Source organism: Mycteria americana, chromosome 1 (genome assembly GCF_035582795.1).
Source record: "Mycteria americana isolate JAX WOST 10 ecotype Jacksonville Zoo and Gardens chromosome 1, USCA_MyAme_1.0, whole genome shotgun sequence".
NCBI classification, from domain to species: Eukaryota; Metazoa; Chordata; class Aves; order Ciconiiformes; family Ciconiidae; genus Mycteria; species Mycteria americana.
In genome coordinates, this window is record NC_134365.1 from 7074994 (window position 1) to 7098697 (window position 23704).

The 23704-nt window shown below is 38.0% G+C and overlaps 1 protein-coding gene across 4 annotated transcripts in view; it reads right to left on the bottom strand.

The window, feature by feature from the left end:
- The window catches only part of USP6NL (USP6 N-terminal like), a 127070-nt gene that overhangs the window by 53670 nt on the left and 49696 nt on the right, over positions 1–23704 (bottom strand). For all 4 annotated transcript variants that reach the window (XM_075520763.1, XM_075520844.1, XM_075520928.1 and 1 more), the window contains 2 exons: positions 17876–17949; positions 15854–15936 (listed from right to left, as the gene is read on the bottom strand). In XM_075520763.1, the coding sequence (XP_075376878.1) occupies positions 15854–15936; positions 17876–17949 (157 nt within the window). The remainder of the gene's footprint in view (positions 1–15853; positions 15937–17875; positions 17950–23704) is intronic.

The window sequence follows — 23704 nt, forward strand, 5'->3', positions numbered from 1 at the left end:
AAGATGTTGTCTACAGGTTTGGGAACCGCAAAACGCTGGGACCAAATCCTAACTCCACCAAGGAGCAGGGTCCACGTGAAGGTGTGCTGGGTTTCCTACTAGAAGGTTCCTCAAAGACATTTCACTGAAGGAAGTACTAGACTTTAAGGTTCGACTGGAAGTCAGGACCTCTGCCTGTGGTCCTCGCTGGTGGTGATCTGCAGCACCAGCCCAAAGTCTTCTTCCTACCTTTCAATCTGGACTATTACCACCTTCTGGTGAGGATTATAAAGCCTATAAGTTCAAAGAAGCAGGATTTCATTTTGAAGAACAAGGACTTGATTGAAAATGCTTTTTTTACTAGATTATAAGTGATGAATGGATTTTACATCTTTAAATCCACCCCTATGGCTAACACAGGTTTTCATGAATTTTTCAAGATAACTTAAAAGAAATATTAATCTTAAATGCATAAATATCTGACACTTCAGAACATTAAACACGCAGATATATGGTTTTGACCATTAAGCTATGTGTTGTACTTAGCCTCCTCAAGTAACAGTGGTAGTTTAAATAAACTGAAAAGTCTCAGACTTTAACAAGCTTACAGTCACCTACCCACTGCTGCTGTTTAAATCAGTTTTCTTTAAACAGTACATTGATATATTTGTTCAATATAAACACAAGGAAAGACTTTCTCATATCATTCACTCATCAGATGTATTCTTTCCCTACATTTGTATTTAAATCCCAAATATGTTCCCTGCTGGCTCAAATCACAGCATTTTCCTGCTTCTAGTTTGGCTTAAATAAAATTTAAGAAATGTAAAGGCTCCTCTGTCATTTGCAGCTTCAGTTCAGGATGGAAGATGTTCAGTGCAATAATCAGCAGTCTTGATATGTTGATAACCCCAGAACTGTAAATTCCTGTCAATTTAATTCTTCATAGTTCCAAGTTGTATAAACCCTGACATTCAATTTTTCATTGGGAAAAAAAGTGGCAAAAATTGACCATAATACACAAAATCTTTACCACAAAGCTTACTTGCCCAAAGAGCTGTTACGTTCAAAATTGCTTTGTAAGCTATATTTTCATTTCTCATAACTTCTATTTCAAAACACACCACTTGCTTAAAAACCCACTCTACTTGCTGTAGTCTTTCCTACCCCAGAGAGAATTAGCCAGTGCACTCTGAAGAACTTTGGGGTTCTTCATCCTGAAACATGTTGGAGGAATAACTGTGATATGTGCAAGTCATCTTTTTTTTTTTAAAAAAAAGTCAATTAAATTCAATATCCTGTATTACTGAACTCACCATAACATGACTATTAAAAAACTTGAAGCCTCACAGAACCTGTGGTGCAGTCCCTATGCAAAATAGTTTCTCCAACTATTTCTCAATTATTTTCACATGCTCTTCTCAATGCACTATTAAGCGCAATAGCTTCACCTGCATGCATGCACATTTTAACTGAATGCACTGCATGCACATCTTAACTGAAAAGTATTTTGAAATCATATTTGGTGCTGCATAACAAATACAATGTGGGAAAAGTTTCTTGCAGAACACTTATCTTCATGGTCTCATTGACTTAATCGTGAAGAAAGAGATGCTGTGCATTCAGTTTTTCATTTGTGATGCAACGTTAAATGTTTAAATCCATGAGGAAAACATACTTGCTACTACCCAGGAGAATTATTTTGAAGGAACTCTTTAAAAAAAACAAATTCAGTCATTTGTATTGTTTTGAAACTTGTATGATCAAGGAATATGTGACTGGAACATCCACAAAAACGTTAGTAAGGCATAAAACTCAAAAGCAAAAGTGTTATGAAATAAATTTATTAAGAGTGATCACGCACAGGCAAGACATGAGAAGGAAGGGAAGAATTCAGTTGACATATCTGAACAAGAAAAGCTTTAGTACAAATGGAGTTGTTTTGCTGTACAATATAGAACTCAGATTGTTGAGTAACAAATTGCAACAACACTTCAGGACTTAAATGTATTAGGCAAAAGTAAATCTTCAAGTATGAACAGTTTTTAGGCTGTGCAATTTGTCGGAAGTGAGCTGTAGGAGTCTATAGCTTTACTAGACAAAAAATTAGTATCTTCACACTGGGAAACCAATTATACAACAATAAACACACTGACTAGGTGTTCTCTTAGGTCTGCCTCCCTTTCAGCTTTTGATACAGGGCAGATAGAACTGTCAAAGCAATACACAGTATTATGGATAGTTACAACAGTGCTTTGCAGCAGACTGATGCCTTATTTTATATATATACATACTGTTTCCAGGTAGCTTTTACTGCCTCATGTCACGTAATATACATACTGATCTTTGTTCTAAGGTTAGCTGACAAGTGCTTCACAATCATCTTTTAGAAGGGAAGATAAATAAGACTAATTGTGTAATTCACAGGACACACAACATTGTTACTATAATGACTATTGTTATGTCTGCATTATGTCACAAGATGGGCTACAAAGCAAACTGTTTTCTAAAGTCAACTGAAAAAGTCATTAACCATTTTAAGTAGAAATAAAACATTTCAGTGTCATGCTTTTCTTTAGACCTCTGATTAAGTTATTCTGCTCTTTAAAGCACAACTTAATGTTGAATTCAGATCCTGTAGCCCAAACAAGTTAATTTTAAGAAGGATTCTGATTACAAATTATTGTTTTAATCTTCCAGCCTTTGAATGGAAATTAAAGGCAATAGTGTCATTTTCGAAACAATAATACATGGAAAAGATTTCTGAAAATATTAAGGAGAAAGAAAGCAAGCTGGTTTTTAAAACTAAATTATGGCTTTTCCAAAGATAAAATTCTATGGATCACTTCCTTCTTTCCGTTACACATTTTATTTATATAGCTCACAATTTGATTGTGTGTGTCTATCAAAATCATTGGAGCTCTGCTACTGTAATCATACACTTTAAATTTTCACCGAATAACCTCTGCACAGTATGGGGGTGGTGACTACAGCAGATTAAAAAACAGCTTTCAGAAGTTTTGTTAAAATTCATAAGCAAGCCAAAGCAATTAATTAACATAGGGATAAACCAATGTGATATTCCACAACATAATTATCAGGAAATATGCTGCAAGAAATAATTTAATGCTGGCAAAAGATAAAATCACATGTGATTTCATGACATGGTTTTAGTTACAATTATTATTTGTGGATTCTGTGGATGTTGCTGCCAGTACACACAGCATAGTGCCACGAACATGTAGCTCCTGCCCAAAAAGTCTCAAGAAATGCACACTCTCAGAGATATGATAAAAATCAAAAGATTTATCAAATTCAATTAAATCTCAAGGTGGTGACTTTTTAGGAAAGTACTTTCCTGCTTGGGAGAAGATCACTGTAAAGTTTTTATAGCCAATATAAAGAATGATTGAGAAATTCATAGCAAAAAATACCTGTATTTCCAATGCCACATGCTAAAATACATGCTTTCCTGTGTCTTTAGTAAAATACATGTTCTATATGCAAACTTTAAAGTTTCCCCAGCTTGGAATCGGCAAACCTTTGAGAAAAATCTATAATCTCCATAATTGAGCACAACAGCATTTCTAGTGATTTCTGATGTCGCTTTAACTGAATATAAGCACTGAGGTTAAAAAAGTCTTCTCAGAATCCCATTCTAGAGTGTCTTTAAATTAGTCTAAGCTACCTGAAAACTCTCAAGTGGCTAAAAGACAAACGAAAAAGAATTAATCTCTTTGCCTTGCTTCTGATTCACATTTGATATATAAAAGTCTAAAAAAAATCCAAGATCTTTTTCCTTAAGCATACATATACAGATTGCTTTTAAGTACTGCTTTAAGGGTCGTTACTGTACAGATTACTTACACTATATATTAATAGAGATCCAGGACTTACATGTTTGCAGCTTCATTTGTATTAAAATTCATGCACTATGCAAAGAGTATTCCAACATAAATTAACTAAGATGGTAGCGTTCTAGCAATATATATTTGTTCACTACTGAAGCTCCATGCTTTATGTACCTACACTTGCTTCTTCTATGAAATAATCTTCTGCAGTCCAAACGTCCACTTTGGTGAGTCTTTCACTGGCGTCAAGAGTAGCAGCATCTTTGCGCTTCTAAAAACTGTTGCCCCAGACCTCTTTAAGCACTCTTAATAATCAGTGCCAGTGAAACACACTCTGGCCATTCCCTATATTCAGTTACTTTAATCTTCTATAAATGCTAAATATAGTAGGAAATATACGTGGTAATAATGATTATGTTAAATCCTTACATTTTAGGGCTTAAGCAGTAACTCAAAGCCAACGCGTATCACTGTATGTATGTTGTATAAATTAAATCATATATTACCATATTCAATCATTTTTTCAGTTCTGCTACCTAATAGCTCTTTTCATAAAAGGAAGTAGTTCATGAATTCCTAGTACACAGTGGGTGATCTTTTATACAAATCAAGTAGAAGCAGCTGTTAACAAACACACACTATTTGTCCTTAGTTGGCAGAATTATCCTGCAGCTTACTTTTGTGTTTGCAATCAAATCTGCAGGATTGCATTCACCTCATTTCTTTCTGTATCTGCAGAGGATTGCTGAAGTGACAGCCTGGACTAACTCAGCTGAAAGAATGGATTTAAAATTCAAATTTCAACTCTAGTCCTAAGAATAAGCTAAAGAAATGGGTACAATTGTGACAGTTTTAGGGGAAAAAAATATCCATACCCTTCTGAATGGATAGCAAATGTTAACAGAACATTCCTTCCTTCCATGGAAAGAACCTGCATGAAGGGAGAGCAGTAGAAGAACCATATGCTAGATCAGCATGATAACACGAGAAAAAATTAAAAAAAAAAACAAATTTAAAAAAATCAAAACCCCTTTCAAGTAATTCTTAAAAACAACCAACTTTCAATTAAGATGAACAAAACTGAATTAAAGAGAAGAACTTCTTAAAAGCTTTTGTAAAGGAACTGAAATTAGCAGTCCAGACCACAGGAAAATTTATTGGTAGCTTCTAGACACATAGATATTAAAAAATGATTGCAGCCATGAGAGCACAGCACATGGGCAAAGCTGCTTATTTTCCAATGGAAGCCAAAATCAACTAGACAACAAAACATGGCCGAGAAAGATATACCTGAAATCCTACCACTCTCCTTTCCTGGCTATAAATACCAATCCAGGAGATAAGGTCTTCAGCCGCTGTTTGAATTACAGGTGGTTGGCAGCTTCTCTTCAAATAGGTCCAAAATAGGTGACTTCAAGCCTTGCATAAAATGAGTTGATTCGGGGTTGAAACAGCCTCCTTAGCTTTACGAAGGTCTAAAGCAAGCCTGTCTCAGACAATGACCTAGCCAAGACCAGAAGTAAGGCACTTCCTCCTTCTCCTGGTGAAGTTCTATCACCAAGAACACAAGTGGTGTGCAAATACTGTAAGATCCTGTATGATTGTGAAGCTCACAGGTGATCATCTGGGAGAGAAAGTCTGGTTCCTCTCCCTTCCGCTAGGACTGGTTTAGACAATTTTCATGCAACAGCTTTTGAATCAATGGCCACTTTGGCCATCAGGCTGGCAAAAAAGACTTGTTTCAACAGCCAGTGTGAGGAAAAGCGAACAGCAAAAGCATTGACGAGTTCCTCATAGCAACCAAATCACATTCGAAAGCAACATTTCCGACCACTTGCTATTGCGAAATAAGACATCGATTTAAGGAAGAAATTACTGCAAATTGCCATACACCTGTCATGCTTTTAGAAATAAGTTCAAATGCATCAATGCAAAGAAAAGGATCACAATGCAACCATCACCAAAATTGGACACGAATGCAGAGATCAAAGTTCATTGTCCATCATGGAAGCAGAGCTGTAAACTAAAAAGAGTCAGAATGGATAACAACTAAGTAAAATTTATAGCAACGTACTCTTCCACTGTCAGTGATGTTTAAATAAAATTGCCAATTTACCTTGGTCTCTGAAAGGTCTGTCTCAAACTTAGCCCCCAACAGGGCTAAGTCTGTGAAGTAAGCAGGTCTGTCTCGAAGACCTGCTCTGTCTCAAAACAGGTCTTTGAGACAGACCTGCTTCCTTCACAATTGCATAGTAAGCAGAGATTAATTTCAGCTTATCAGGAGTTCCGTAACTGATAAATAGTAAAATTTGTAAAACCTCTGCATTAATGTTTATTATGTATCTATCACCACTGTGTTTTCAAACCAGGCTTTGTCTTAGAGAAACGCAATAAAAACATTCTTTTAGAAGTAGTTCCCTGGGAATGCACACAAGAAAAACGGTTTGGTCTAATGAGAGGAAGATAGACCTAAAAAAACCATTCTGAATCTCAATTACTAACCCAAGAAAACTTCCATTTCCCTCCTTAAATAAAAATAATATCTTCAGTGTACATTAGGGCAAAAGGACAGAGTATTAAATAGAGCTGAAAATTGTGGGGGTTTTTTAACAGCAGATCCTCAGTACGTTGATTAGCAATGAATATTTCAGAGCAAAATCAGTCCAGGGAAGTGTATCACATGTTAGAGGGCAGAATCTATTGCACGCAATGCAAGACTACAGTAGCATTTCCATAGTAAATCTTTATAATGCCATATGAAAAATTCTACACCGTCAAAATGAGGCATATTCACGTATTTAGTACAAAAAGGGAATTAAAGAAAACCACAACTCTTCTCTAACATCCGAGATCTGAATTTTTTTTTTTTTTTTTAAATAAAGATTTGTCTTTGGCAGCTGAAAGAGGTTGAACTTAGCACACTTTCTTCCCAAGGGAGGGAAGAGTTAAGCCACTCTCCTGACAAGTAGGTCTGACCCTGTCTTGCAAAGCCGAGAGAGAAGAGGAGAGGAAAATGACAGCAAGTCCCTAATGAATGACCACAATATATAAAATGCAGTAAGATTTACATTTATAATTGAACTGTTAAGAATAAACATTTCATTGCTCTTTTAGCACATCATCGTATCACTTAATGTGTTTGGCAATGCTTACTGCGCCTAGAAAGTTAAGGCTAGTGGCTGTGTGTCACTATGAACAGTAACTTTGCAACTCTCCTAGTAATCTTAGCGCTCTTCCCTTAAGCTTTGATGTGCAGACGTCTACTAAAAATTTGAAATGAAAATTATATAAGAATCCCTGGTTTTTAATACTTTTTTGATTATTACCAAATTATAGCCACCGTGCTTCTTTCTTTAATTTCTATTACCCAAAACTTTTGCCGTCTCAGCATAACTTCTTTTGCTGCCAAGAACATACGGAGACCAGTCCTTACATCTCTTATGTGGAGAGACTTCACCTGTGTACCTACTCACATCAGCAGGCTTAGCCAAATAAGAGTTATTGCTCTTGGACATGTGCTTTGACAGGTACCTTGTAGAAAGCAGTAAGGAATACACAAAGAATATTTTAGAGACAAGGACTATTTTCCAGCAAAGCTATGTATAAATTAGCAAGAAGCAGAATGGGAGAGAGGATAACTACTTGCTTATCATCTTGCTCCTTATTAAAAAGTTAGGGGCAAAATAATAATACTGGGCAGGGGGAATCAATAGCTTGATTGAGAGACATTTAATGGAGTATCTCACAATTTCTGGTCGAGCTCTCCATTGCTTTGCTCCCCTAGTTCATTTGTGCAGCATGCTGCAGAAATGTATTACAGAGCTAATAAAAAATGCAATATATATTTTTAAAGAGTAAAGTTTGATGGAGAAGAGCAGGTAGGCCTCTTTCTTAGCAAAAGAAAGAATAATGAACTCTGCTATTTGAAAAGCGCCTCTGGCAATGCAATAATCTCCAGCATTAGCAAACCATTCTAAAAGCATGTTCACTGCTTTAATAGACTCATGGGATAAAGAATAAGAGTACGAGTCAGATTCTGAGCTGCTGTAAGTTGGTACAACTCCATCAAAATCAGCGCAAAGCTACTGTAAGAATAGTACAAGAAACTAACCCAAATTTTTAAGAGAGCTTCATGAATGGGGTGGGTGGGGACACCACACCCCTGTATTTTCCACCATTAGTACTTAAAAAAACCCAAACAAACAAACCAAAAACAAGCTTGAAGAATAAACCTCCAATCTGCCCAACCTCACTATGCTGATCCCTGGATATTTATCAACATGAGAGCATCTGCCACACTGCACATACATCCCCAGTCTCCATTTATTGAACAGGTAGTAAAAGAAAAACCTGTTTAAGCTGAATCACCCAAGTTAGACCACAAAACCTGACAACATTGGTTATTGCTATAAGATAATAATTATTAATACAAGTTAACACAGACCTTGATAATAACAAGACCTGAAAAGAATTCATATTGTGAAGGTTGGAGAAATAAAAGTCTTTAAAATAATTGCTACATTTTTTAAATTATGTCATGGCAGCTTATGATTTTCACAGGTCATTATTGAAAGTTAACAGGACAATTCAGTTGATGGCGTTCATCAATGAATGATAGAAAGAAAAAAGGTCTTGAAAAGTTGCAGTAAATAAATTGTAGTTTCTTCTGTTATTTCTGCTTTGTATCTGATAAGACCTGAACATAACGCTTTCCACAAAATATTAGTCAGCATATATTAGTCATAATCTATGTTTCCCAATGTAGAGTAGTAAAATTTGGCCTTGAGCTGTACCTGCCCTGAATTCCAAAAAGCAATGTTATTTTCTTCTTACTTAGAAAAGCACAACTTTTTAAAAGTTTTCTTACAAAAGAAAACTGAACGCCTCCCTCACAGCTGGATGATGTACAGAGATAGATAAATAAAAGAATCAAATGAGAATATACACACAAGTACGGCTAATAAAGGACCGGATAATATAAATCCTAATTGCTAGCTAAAAAGGAAAGGTGCGGAATTTTTTTTTTTAAATACTTTTTGCTCAGTCACTATCTGATGAAGGACTGAAACCACTAGCTCCAACGGGTACCAAACAATCCCAGCTGATACCTCATCCTCGAGAGGGACTGTCATTCAATGAGTTAGAGGTTTCAGTACAAAGGAGCGCAGAACCTGGCAGTATTTTGAAGGGGCATCGTGGTGTGGAGTCCTAAGCAAAAGAAGATGCCTTCTAGCTGTTCGGATTTGCTCAAATTTTAGTTTTCTGTGCTATCCTAGAAGACGCTGAGGCCATTTTGCTTATCCTGCTCTCTGACTTTTGGCCTGGTGCTGAAAGGCCCAGAAGAGGACCGGCTCTTTAAACATGAAATTGGTGTTGACCTTTAGAGTTGCAAAACGCTGCTTTCGGCTTCTACCCTATTTTAGGAGCACGTACAAAGTTTAAGCTGTTTTGCAAACCCCAATCAGCCAATGCTCTTGTGACCATTCAACCTTAAACACTATACGGGACAGAGAGGAAGGGGAAGGAATAAAGTTCGTCCTTGTAGCTAGCTGGAGAGCTTGGCAAAAAATACATACAGGGGTACATTCACGAAAATATGTTTAAATATGTGCTTCAATGATCTTCAGTTAAAGCTTAAATTCTTATTTATTTACAAAACATTGACTGTCATTTGGATGTGTTGCTGTCTTTTGTTGCTTTAAGACCTTTAATAATTTTTAACTATAAAAATCATTCAGACAAAGTAATATAGATATTATTTAAACTGTAGGCTTAAAGAAATGAAATATCTTTTAAAACGTTCCTAGGAGTGGTAGAGGACTTGCCACCACCCAAGGAATAAACGCATTAATTCTAGTAGCTTTTTTAACCATCCCAAAGCAGTAACAAATCAACTAAAGAATTCAAGGAGGAGGAACAGGGAAATCCCAGATCCCAAGGCATTACTGGAATGCCTGCTCTGAGCTTCAAGACACTCAGAAATTCCTTTAGTTTTTTTTCCCTGAAGTTATTCCCTTATCAACGATTGCTGCTAGAAAAACTGCAAATAGAAGTATCTACAAGGTAAAGTTTCTACAAAAGAACAGTCCACAGTGAAAAGATTAAGAACATTTACTTTAAAATTTAGCCAGGCTCCAAGATAAGACAGAAAGGAACTGCTTTTTTTGTGGGGCGCAGAGTGTTCGGAGTTTGGTTTTCTGGGGTAGGGGGTTTAATTTTGTTTTCTACTTGTTTGGGTTTTGTTTTTGTGTTTTGTTGTTTGTTTTTTTTTTTTTTTTTTAATTGCAACATTCTGGTGCTTTTGTGTGTGTGTGTATTCTGAGCATGAAATGAGAACTTTTGATTAAATCTGGACGAAAAGAGTGAGGTAGCTTGACACAATGTTGACCAAAAAGACACAACATATCCAAGAAGGGGCGGGGGGGGGGGAGGAAAAAACCCACCAAACAAACCCCTTAGTTTTTATGAATACCAAACACATTCCACCTTTTTCACTTCCAAAAACAGCTGAAACTGTTTTTGTCATGACTATCTGCGAAGAGATCTGAGGCATTTCTCCCATTCCTAAAATACTTGATTGAAGAAGTCATATATTATAGACTAAGGCTTAACTGAACACTCTGGTAAAATGGTCTGCTAGACTTATATTGACTTACAGGTATAGAACAAACTATCTGTCACATACAATTTCAAGAATGTTTGCTAGAAAAGAATATTTGGTCTTATCAAAGCACTGGTAGACTCTATATACAAACACTGGTGCTAGACTTCCTGGAGGAAAAAATGTTCCTTTTAAAAATGAATGGTATTTTTCACATCAGCCCTACTGTTCAGCATTCCCACACCATAATGTGAAATCAGGAGTCCAGCAGGATTTTTACTGGAGAATTTACAGAATGAGGACCATGCCTGAAGTTTTTTGGGTAGGGATGTTGTTGCCTTTTTTTTTTTTTAACGTAACTTTAGGATTATAGGTAACCGCAATGCACCTGTGGAAATATACTAGTCTGTCCTCTCAAGACTCTTGTGTTCATGACTAAGATGAGCTCCCTGACATGCGCTTCTCCTAGACAAACATTATGTAAGTGAAGAGTTAAATTTTAATAGACACTACTCCGTGTCTACCAGGTGACTTTAGGAAGACCAACAGTACTTGATAGAAACTAGTCTACATCAATACAGATTAACAATGCTAATGGAATTAAGACTGTATGAAATGGTATTGAGATGAAATAATGCTACTTCACCTTTTTTCTATTGCTTTGCAAATTGAGTTTAATGTAACAGGGTTGGAAATATTGCAATGGGAAGTATGAACAGCTATCAACTGGGTCCAGGTGGCACACGTGCAGCATAATCTCAGCTATGAGAAGGCCGATCAGCGTCTGAATCGTAGCTCCCTCAGAGCTGATACGTACCCTTAGAGTCATTTGAGACCTCTGGACTCTGAAATGGCCTTTTCCCCTTGGAAAACAGTGCACTGCAAGCATCTCTCTCCAAATACATCCTCAACCTTCCAGAAGGAAGCAAACACACCGTCAAGTTGTACAACACTCTAGTAACCACAGTCACGTTCACAATGTTCTGTTACCAACATGTCCAGAAAACATTGGCTCCCTTGGACAATGTCTCAGCTACCTTCCTCACAAGTTGAGTTTCCAGTGCTTGACTCATACCCAGCATGGCAGTTACATGTATTGGGTTTCAGTAGCCAAGGGCTGCAGGGGATACCTGTGTGGGAGGGGGCCATGACCTGCCCTGTGCCAGTCATGGCTGCTCCAGCCAGCTCTGAATCCACTGTAACAAAGTCATCATGTGCCAAAACTTCAGTCAGTTGCAGGAACCTATGATCTACTAAAAACATATTTGTAAAAGCACGGCAGCTGCTAGAGGCAGGAGAGATAGAGGAGATGTGGGGAGAAGCAGAAGAGACTCATGGAAGGAGATGTTGAGGACATAGCTGGAGATGCGCTCTCAGAAGGAGGCATGTCATGCCAGGGGAGGGACGTCCCCAAGGGGACTGCAGCCTGCAGGTGACCCACACTGGGGCAGCAGAAAATGAGTAAGATACAAGAAGTAGTAGATGAAAACAAGTAAGAAACCAAGAGCAGCAGAAAGAAGCCATTGCATGCAGGACCCCGACCCCATGCACTGCCTGTCATCTCACCAAAGGAACCAGGGCGAGTCAAGGGCAACCCACGGCAAAAAACAAGGGAAGTTTGTCCTGCGGGGCAGAAGGAGGGAGAGAGGTGTTTCCCCTAGGTGTTTGTTAAAGTTTTATGTTTTGGGGTCCCCAATATCCAAATTGGCAATCAGAAAGTTGTGTTATTTGGCAATAAATTAAATTATGTAAAAAATTCCCCAAGCTGAGACTATTTTGCCAGCAACACCATATGGCTTAAACAAACTATGACGACCACCACTTCCTTACAGCCTCACAACAACAGTAACTGGTAAGGCCAAATTTTCTACATTTTAGCCAGTGAGATTTTAACTCTTTCTGGTTCATACATGTGTCTCATATACAATTTATAAGCTACTCTACTGAAAACATACCTGTTACAATTTAGTCAGTCCCACTGACAATACTCCTCAGAGATGCATTTTGTTTTGTATAATCTGGTCTTAAACATCTCAAGAGACAGACCCCTTCGGCTCCCCACCCGGTTATTTCGCAGCTTAGCATGTTTGCTGGAAACCTTCTTCTCATATCCAACTTCCCTCTAAAAATTCCCTTTATTCATTTCAAACAAGTCTCATTATTATAATGCTTTGGTACTTCTCACTGAACTTACTTTCTTGTTCCCTAAATTCATTAGGTATTAACTCAGCTTTTTGGGGGGTTTTTTTGTTTGTTTGTTTTAAATAGCTATTTTAATAACCTGTCCACATCAATTTCCTTTTAATATCCAAAGTCAACTAGAACTTCCATATTCATTTGCAGAATTGCAAAATAAAAAACAGTACTACAGTGAACAAATTAAATTGTGTTCTTAAGGCAGCAGCTATTAAAAAATTTATGACAGTACTAGGTAAAGATGGTCCTAACTGTTGTAAACAATAAATACTACAACGACAATTAGAACTGACCAAAGCTGCCCAACAGATATTTCAACTGTGGGTCTTAAATGAAGGTTAGCCTTAAGGTGAGATATTTCACCTGAAGAAAAATGTCATATCTGTTTCCAATCACTAGCAATCTCCACACTATTACATAAAAGGCACCTTCCCTCTGCTACTCAGTATGTTCTCAGAAGAAAATCTAAACAGTTTTACCCACTTCTACAGATATGGCAGGAAGACAATAGAAGTGTAAGTGTCTTCAGGTTCCCCACGTTTACCAATTTCCAGTCTGACACACAGATAAGGACACTGGGACACCAGAAGAATCACAGATCTAGACCAAAACTACTCTTCCAAAGTCTCTAGACTTTACTTTCTCCCATCCTCTTCTCAGTGGCAAGTTACACAGGCAGCTTGAGTGCTTCATCCCACCAACCGTATCTTTTCTGCCCTATGAGCAATCAACTGAATTTTGAATGCACCTTTGCAGAGCCAAGGAAAGCTGCAGACAGAACATAGCCAAGGATAAAGAGAAGTTTATAAACTACCGATAATAATCAAGGCCTACTGTACTTGAGTAAGCAAGCCTCAATTTTCCATCAGGTTCCCCACATCCAGCAGCCTTCCGATACAAAAGACATTTTTCAGCTACTTAGTATTTTAATATGTCAGTGTAAACAAGAACACAAATCACTGTACTCCAGTTAAGTTGAGATCTGCAATAAGTTTAATACTGTCCCCAGACCTTCACTTTTCAGTGTGCATCGGCCTGTTTCATTAATTCACACTGCAAACACCCAATAGATGGGTCACGGGGAATTATGGGTCTTATGGATGATAACCATTAAGGCAACTGTTGGAGGCTTTTGGTACATACTGCTTAGTTTCAAATTCTTGTAGGAATACGAGTTTTTCAGAAACGGTAGATTGCACAGACTCAGTTTTGCAGTATACATGAACCCAGACCATACTTAAAATCTACAGTACAATATAAATTGTCTTTCCAGGGAAAGACAGTTGATATGCTTATCCTAATTCTATCTCTCCTATTAGGAGAGATTTTATTTCTCAGGCAAATAAAAATGTCATTTCCAATGAATTTGCTTTAAAGAATCATAAAGCAGCCTTGACGGCACTCTCAGGTGAAATCTGCCTTATAACAAGACATCATTAGCATACAAACAAAAAATATCCCACAATTAGTGAAGAGACAGAGTACCTACAAACATTGGTAATTTGTGCAGTGCTCACATGTTATAAATCTTTCAGATTTCACCCCCTGAAGTTGACTATGCAGAGTGAATTCTGCATAGACTTTGCATTGGTGACTAATGACATTACTAGAAAGGAAGTATGGCCTAATGACTGAGGTCCGTCTACCCTACCACATCACAAGAATGACTGCGGTGTGATGCAAGGGTGCGCACGGTAGCTTTAAGTTACAGCTACAGCAGCAAGGCAACTGGCACATGGTGATTTGCCAAGCAGCACCTCCATAACTGCATCTCCAACATACTATGGCATTGGAGCCATGAAATCCAAGACTCCTGAAAACTGACTGCAGCAGCAACTGTAGCAGATGTGAATAACATTCTTCCATGCCTAACATATAAAAAGGCAAATATCACAATAGAAGTAGCAGGAAAAGTTCGGGATTTCATAAGGATACCAAAATCAAGAATCCACGTGCAAATCTGAAGGCGTGTGATTCAGTTCCCATTGAAGTCAGTGGTGAATTTAGCAGTGGCTTCAATTACTTTTGCACAAGAAATAATTCTGACAACCTCCATTAAGAATGCCTACAACTGCAGCTACAATACCAGACAGCTGTAGTTGCAGCTGTAGTTTAGTTTACCAACTGCAGCTACAGGTGTTGCAGCTGTAGTTTACCAACACAAAGACCTCTCTGTGTAAAATAGACCTGTTTGGAGGTCATATACCAAATTAACTCAGCCTGACGAAGCAAAGGCAGTCTACAGGTAAAGATCACTGTTTTAACTGACAGCTTATAAAAACAATGACATTACAAAATAGAAGAAAGAGGGGGGAAAAAATCCTCCCTAAACCAAAACACACACGCACCCCTGCCCCCCAATACTATAAACGTACATAGTTATTACAATAAGTTCTCCACTCATCATTGATTTTTCTGGCTTTTAATTGCACTTCATGTATTCAAACATAAATGCCGAACACCAAGAATGGCAGAGAGTCTTGACTGGATATTATCAAAAGTAGCAAGTCAGCTTGTGTTCAGTTTCCGCAAGTGGGATATTTACATCTGCCAACCACAAAAGTCCTAATACAATTTAATACTCTCATCTTTTATTTGCCAAAAAGACAGAGATTATTTGTTACAAAGGAGGTACCTATAGGGTAACTGGATCTGGATTCTGGCATTTTCTGACTTGACTTTATGATGCAACATTAGGTCCCAAATCAGCAGAGGCTTCAGTAAGGTTACTAAATACATGAAATTAAATGAGATTCATCTTTGAAGGACTGGGATACCCAGTTGTTCATATACAACCGTTAAGTAAACTTGAATGTGTTGGGATTTTTTTTTTTTTTTAAAAGATCAACATTATAATAAAATTTTTAAAACTCCTTCCAAGAACTTCAAGTTTGTTTGTATATAACACAATTACTTAAACCAAAAATTTATCTGCAATTTAATTCAGCTTGAAATATATTTTCATAGACTATCAATTTGCATTCCCAAATAAAATATTCAAAACATTTCACTCCCTACACAGGATCAAGTTACAGAACTAAAAACAGCTAGAAATGGAATTGAAAAACACAGTGAAAATTACCCAAAACTTACACAGCAAACAGCTTCCAGAAGATCTATTAAAAGGCATAATAATACTTTCACCAAATAGGCGATACAATAAAAAGCATAAACAGTAATAGTAGCAAAGTCTTAATCTTATTTTCTTTACAAGCTTGCTACTTACTGTAGAAACCCAAATCTGTCTGTGACTTTGTAAAGATGATAGTCAGCATCTTCCCATGGTTCAATCTGTGCACCCTCCCGTCCCTAAAGGAAAGAATAAAAAAGAGCCAAATTAAGTTTTATGACACGATAAGCAAAGACACAGAAGACAGGATTCAACCACTCAAAGCATAATCTTTGGGACACACTGGTAGTAGAGTAGAGGACAGGGAGAATGCTAGTCCTAAAGTGACCAAGAGGAAAAGGGGAAGGAAAAAGAAAAAAAAAAAAAGAAAAAAAAAAAAAAAAGGAGCAGCACACCTCTCCCTGCCCCTACCAACAGCACTGTCACCAGAGGAAACCTCTTTTGGTCACTGCTATACACAGTATAAATTCCAACCACTGATTTCAACCACAGACTCTTAATAATCTCACTTCTGTTGCTAATCTCCACAATAGTCCATCAAGGTCCCCACACAGTGCCTTCTACTCATTTTATTTCCATAATCCATCTCCCTGAACCATCACCTGACAACAGCACATACTGTGGACATTCTTGAGCTAACATTCATGCTGGCTTCCAGCAGCTGTCAGACAAAATACAGCACGGAGTTTTCCCCTCAATGAAGCACTCATTCAAGTTCCTCTCTCCTACTCCAATTGCCGATTTTTGTAAGACTTGCAGAAATTTAAGTATAATTCAGGTGTATATTCTTCCGGTATAGGCTACGTGCAGGTTACTGGGTGTGAAGAGAGGCCACCACGCAGAACACAAGCCACGTGCATGTTTTTTTCCTTATTAAAAAACCACAGCCACTCACTTAAGTGCACACTGTGCAAACCACCACTAAGTCTAGCATGTAAAGCGTTTCATGAACTCTACAAACAAGTCTATTGCTCAGTATTCCAATGACACTTACAAAGTCCATAACTGTTACAAGAATGTGTGAACACGGTGTAGGCATTCTAGGCATACTCTGTGCCAGGCTTTTACTTGACAAGCGGTTCAAGAAAAAAAGGATATGACCAGGGTATTTCTTCAATTCCTCACAGCAGTCATAGAATCACAGAATCTTATAGGTTGGAAAAGGCCTTTAAGATCATCAAGTCCAACCGTAAACCTAACACTACCAAGTCCACCACTAAGAACCACATGTCCCTAAGCACCTCATCCAAACGTCTTTTACATACCTCCAGGGATGGTGACTCAACCACTTCCCTGGGCAGCCTGTTCCAATGCTTGACAACCCTTTCAGTGAAGAAATACATTCTAATATTCAATCTAAACCTCCCCTGGCACAACTTGAGGCCATTTCCTCTCATCCCATCACCTGTTACCTGGGAGAAGAGACCAATCCCCACCTCTCTATAGCCTCCTTCCAGGTAGCTGTAGAGAGCGATAAGGTCTCCCCTCAGCCTCTTTTTCTCCAGGCTAAACAACCCCAGTTCCCTCAGCCGCTCCTCATCAGACTTGTGCTCTAGACCCTGCACCAGCTTCGTTGCCCTCCTTTGGACACACTCCAGCACCTCCATGTCTTTCTTGTAGTGAGGGGCCCAAAACTGAACACAGGATTCGAGGTGCGGCCTCACCAGTGCTAAGTACAGGGGGACGAGTATAGTACAATCTGATAAACAATGTAGTTCACTCATCTTTTAAGTTCTCTGTAATGATTTAAATGTTTCTATTACCATAACCAAAAATTAAATAAATAAAAAGTAAGAGTCCTTCTGATCTCATGGATATACTGAGCATCTTCAAACATCCCAGTTTCATTACTTCTAATACATTACACTACCTTAAAACAGCCCCAAAGCAACTTGCCATGCACCTGAAAAATGAGTTGATTGAGTCATTATCCAGAATATCCCCCATGGAGGGAGAATTTAATTCATCCAGAGACCAGCGTATCATGAAACGATCAGATTAGTACTACACAAAGTATTTTAAACAAAAGCTAGCAGGAACCATGATTCATTTTTTAAACAGACATATTACTAAGATTAATTATAAAATGTTTTTTAAACTATTATCAAGTTCACTTACTCTGTCATACTTGGCAACTATCTCTGCTCGTTCTTGGGCAAGTTTGACAGCAGCATCCTGCTCGGCATCTGCACCTGCGGAGAATGAAAATAATGCTGTTCAGATTCTCTCCCTTGTGAACAAAGAACTGCAGCTAAATACTTGGAAAATAACTTCAACTTCAGAGAGACTACTTGGAGGGAGAAACGCCAAAACAATTGTATCAAAGCAAAATATGACCTTGGTGCATGTCTTGAATACTGTTCAGAGTCAAATACAATTATTGGATGGTATCCTAACTGCTGAGTTTAGAATGTTCCCGATTTTCCACCAAAGCAGGTGTTAAATAAAGTTAAATAAAAATAACACCCCACAACCCACTAACTGAAAGACTGAACAAAGTAGTAAAAGCTACTAGTTGCCAATTCCACAAACATTCACACAGTCAAAGAAAGCCAAAACATACGCTACTAGTTTAAAACAAAAGCGTGAACTATTTAGAGGATTTGTAGAGTGGGATTAGAATACTGAGGAATGCTGAAGAAATACTGCATGACTTCATCTGAAAAATTACCTAAGACTTATTTCTCAAAAGACAGGGAAGGACATAGTTATGATATGAGAACTGCAACTTGTGCAACCTGGAGCTGGAATGAGCGTAAGGATATGACAACAGGAAGGCTGACAAGCAAGAAAAAGCAGATGCGTGGGTAAGCATTAGACATCAGTACGCTGCAGGTACAGCAGAGTTTACCACGGCAGTGGAGCTAAAGTTTAGATTAATCTGTTTTGATAGAGAGAAGGTGAAGCAGACTGTGTAACAGAATTCGGTTCCTTGGCATTGTTCCCTTAACAGAAACCATCTCTGGAACGTGGACAGGAATGTAAAGAGGGCACCATGAAAATAAAAGTAAGAAAGATGCTGTTTTCAATATTCAACAATGTAACACACATCAATATCCCAAATGCGATTATGATTTCAAACCAATGAGGCAAATCAGTTTTAATCAATGACAAGACTGTGAAAGATTCAAGAGTTGATTTGTTTTTATTATTAAAAAGCAATGAACTCTAGATAAAGCAAAGCTTTAAAAAGGTTTGAAATAGTTTTCAAGCACACACTGTTATAAAAATAACTCCAAGCCTGTGTTTTTTCTTCACTATTTAGTTCACAGCAACATAATGAACTTCAGGAATTGTACTTATCAACCATCTGGGCCATGAAATAGAAAAACAGTAGATATTACAGTTTTCTATCATATGACATTACAACCACATTTATTTGTTCAAACCCGGTATTTCTTTAGTAAAATTTACCTACATATTTCTCGGATATTTAAACAAGAAGTTGTGCCAAGGTGGCCTTGTACGCCATCTGTTAGAGATTTAGCATGGTCTCTGCAGTTTTCAAGTTTTCACTTGAAGTTTCTTTAGGGGAATGCAGAGAGAACCTCAGTATGCCCCATCACGGACACAAGCACCAACATTCAGGCAACAGCAATGCTTGTCCCAGACTTCCCCTAATGGAAAGTCTGACTGCTTCTTTAAAGCTTTTACTTATGATCTCCAGAAGTTACACTTTGTTATCCTCATGTGGGCCCCCTTCTCCTTGTCACCATCATTTAGCAATCATATTACTCCCATTTATTAGTGAGGACATTGAGCTTTGTCATTTTTTCCAGTGTGCACCAGAAGCAGCACACATGTATTTACACAATTATTTGAGGGAGAAAAAAATAAAAGTTAAGAATTACATCTGCTATATTCGGAAGCTATGCATCTCTGTGCCACAACATTGATAAATAATTTCCTCCCTGTAAGGCGAGAAGCAAGAAGAGTAATTTCGTATTGCTCAGCCTTTGGTCTTGTTCAAGCAGTGTGCTGTTCCTCCTGCTCCTTCAGGTGCTGGATCCACCTTTATTTCTAAGCTTAAAGAGGATTGCAAGACACAAAGCAGTTTGGTTTCAGGTTTTTCTCCAACACAGTTTTATAGCGATTGCGGGACTCTGTTACCCCAGCTACCTATGTGAACGCTGACCAGGACACAACTCTTGCACGCCATCCACAGCGCCCTTCTAGAAGCCCTCCCCAGCACTGTCACCACACAGGGGCACAGGCTGAACTCTATGCGACTGAGTGCACTCAAGCACTATATATCCCCGGACACAACTGTAACAATCCCTTTTTAACCCTTTACCAGTTCACATACTATGCCTACTAAACTGACAACGTCCACTAAAGCTACCAAATCTACACTGACATGAAGTAGGACATGAAGCTTAGCATTACTTTCAAAGTGAGAAGCTAAAAGGAACCATAATCAAAATTGAATTGCATTTTCTTTTGTGAGACAAAGAGATCTGTGCTTACCGTAAGTCTTTATAGAAGGCCAACTATGGGATTTTTAAAAGTAAGCTTTTATGTTTGCTTAGAAAGCTGACATTCCTTCAGAGAATTCAAGTACTGAGCAATCCTAATCTTCACTTCTCCAACGGACAGATTTGGGGGAAAAGCTTATTTGTTTAAAGTGCGACTGCTGCTGGGCTTCAAGAAATGGGGAAAAATTTCTATTGCTATTTTCCCAGGAAACAAGAGATTAGATTTGATTTGAGAAACTGTGTGGCTGAATAGTAAGCAGTCAATATTGTAATACATAGTAGTCAATACATTCAAGTAGTAAGTAGCCAATACATTTTTTATTAACAGAATTAAAAAACAAATTACTACTTGTATTTAAAAAACATACTCAAAAGGACATGCACAGCTCTTCAACACCACAGATGGAATAACTGGCAGACGTTGAAACAAAGATTAAACCTTTGCTTAAAAGAATGCAAAACTGTACTTGCACCAGAAACCGAGTCCTGATTTATGCTGAAAACGTGGCCATGGCTTACCTTCCTTTCCTCTGCGTAAGTAACATATGAACCCAAGTCTGGCATGTTCTGTGCCTCATGACAATTCAACTACATTTAGTGTGGGAATTATCATATTCATTGCCTTTAAAGTAATCCTCTTCCCTTTCTGCCAGAATCATCTTAACCTTCTAGCTGCACTGAGACAGTTTAATGTTACATTAATCCATCCATACTGAAAACTCAGAAAACAGCTTGAGACAGGGACAAGAGGTTATATTTTGGAAGATAAGCATAAAGTATGATTTTTCTTATAAGAGGAATTATTTAAATATCTCCAAGTTAGAAATTACACAATGATTCCTGATAAAGGAAAAGCTAAATATGGGAACAAGAAAAATTCTTCATGAAGTATCTTCATAGGCACAAAAATACATTACTACATCACTACAAAATTAAAGACAAATAACTGGTATTCTAAAGTCTTACCAGTTTTATTCAGTAAGTCTTATCTCACTGAAAGCAGTTAAAGATGTGGAACAAGTATGACTAAATTTTCTAATCAAAAGTTAGCATTACAGATGATCACCACCACATTATACAGGAAACACTGCAATCTCAGATGAGGCTGACATTAATATATAGTCAATTAACTAGTACAGAGAACTGATGTTGACTAATAACTGAGGAAATGTATTATGAACGACTTAAAAAAGTATAATCAATGGTGATAAAATCTGCCAATGATGGCACACTAAACAGTGCATTTAAGTCCCCCAAAAAATTGGTCAGGCTTACAAGGTACAACGAGCATGCTTAAAACCCTGCCAAGCAGCAATGTCATACATCTAGCTTCTGAAAAAGGTAAATCAAAAAGAAAGGCCAAGAACAAAATTTTCTGAACAGTTGGCCTGATACACATAACAGTCCCCTTTAGAGAGCATTTTCCCCTCATCACTGTCAACACTGACCTGTTTTCTGTATTTACAAATTTGTAAGTTTTGAAAAATCAGCATGCAAAGGATCTGAAGCATCATTACAGCCAGAAAATCAAACAGAAAATCCCAATCTGCGATGATGTGAAAAAGGACTGACATTACAGCCAGATTACTGCTTTTCTGCCTCACTTGGAGATCAGATTATCTTAGTCAGTGCTGCTGAGATGACTAGTAAACTGCTGGATTTAAACCTTCAAAAGTATACTTAAGGATGGGACTAGAACTGGTCTCATTTTGCAACTCACTGATTTTGAACTGCTAAAGAGTCAGGCCTGATAAATTAGACACCTGTGGACTGCCATCAGCCCTACACAGCGAGAAGAAAGCATTGCCTAGCATCAGTACAAGTTTTCTTCCTTTGTCACTCTTATTAGAGTCTCTTCTCACCTCACCAATTATCGAAGAATTGAAAAAGACAATTTCTTCAGGAACAGAAAGAGCTGATGGTATCTAAGAAATTGTCACAGGCAAAAAAATTAAACTAGTCCTACACAAGGACACAATCCTAATTAGTCTCCAGTATTTATTTTCTGAGAGAGGAAATAAGTGATCTGGAGATGCCAGCATTACTTAGTAGCAACAAATTTACAGATTAATTCTGGGTGTTATCCTGCTATCCACTATTAGGTGGTCTCTGAGTGCATCATAATCGCATTTAAAATAAAACCCCACATTTTTAAAGCTGGAGCTGTTTCAAAACTTCAAAACCCCTGTCCAGTTCAGTGAATTGATGTAAAAGTTAAAAAACATCATGCTAAATTAAAATAAATTCCTAAAACTGACAACAAGCGGGCTTCTTACACAAACTTGAAAACTAACTGGAAACTCCCAGTTCCTACTGAGCAGCTGCAATTCTAAGTATCTCGCAGCTTGCAAGGAATACTGGGGAGAACAGTTTACTTTTCCAGAATTTTCGATTCCTCCAATCCTAAGAAAAGCAAGTACAGCAGATACAATCAAGGAGGAACTAATAATATTAATAGACATAATGCAAAGAAAAAATACATAATGTTCTGCTCCGAAATGAGGGGGAAAGGTAAAAAAAGGAAGAAATAAAATCGGTAATCATGTATTTTTTGTATTAATTTAAATTGCCAAGCTAAACATTGAGGATCCTTCTTGCAGCCCTAGCAGTAACTCAGTTCTTCAAAATAAATGAGTGGGAACAGGCAGTACTATCCCCTGTGTTTCCAGCAGCCAAGGAGCAGCTGAACAGCCTGCCACAGCCTGGCAGTGGCTCGGCTGCTCCTGGCAGGGGTGACCATAACACGAACACCCCATAGTTACACCTGGTTTTCACCACACAGCCTGACGGAACCAAGCTGCTGCTGAGTGAGGAACTGCCAGAAGACAGTAAAATGCTGGTCTTTCCCACAAGAAGAAAAGCTTCTGCTCTTCAAGGTTTACTGAGTACCTGTAGTTTGAACTCGGCCTAATTCTGCACAGCTTCTAATCCTGTTCAGCTACAGAACTGCCAAACATTAAGGCACAGCATTTTTAAAAATGATTTGCATCTGCAATCCACTGAGGATGCATCTCTAGCCCATGCAAAAGTAGTCATACAACTTATGGGAATGATCTTTGGGGTGACTCATACTCACAACTGAGACTTCTCCCTGAAACCAGCCTAAAAATGCCTAGTTAGATACAGTACCTCACCTGGAAAAAGTAACAACAGCCAAGTGCTAGCTTCCTCAGCCAAGTGCTAGCTTCCTCATCAAGGTAGCACAAAATGAGTACGGCCGAGAGCCTCAGTGTGTTCTTTACATGTATCAAAGGAGTGTGTAGGTCCAAGGTACATTATAGCGCTTATGCGTTATCAACAGCATAATAAATTGCTTCTTATGGATGTGACAAATTTAAGCAATGCCTCTTTCCGATGTGGTCAGTATACTAACAGCATCCTCTATAATCTTATCCCAAATTCTGAAAAGGAGATTTCTCCCTTTTTTGTTCTTTGACCCATCATCACTGCCTCCTCAATTGCGGAGCAATCT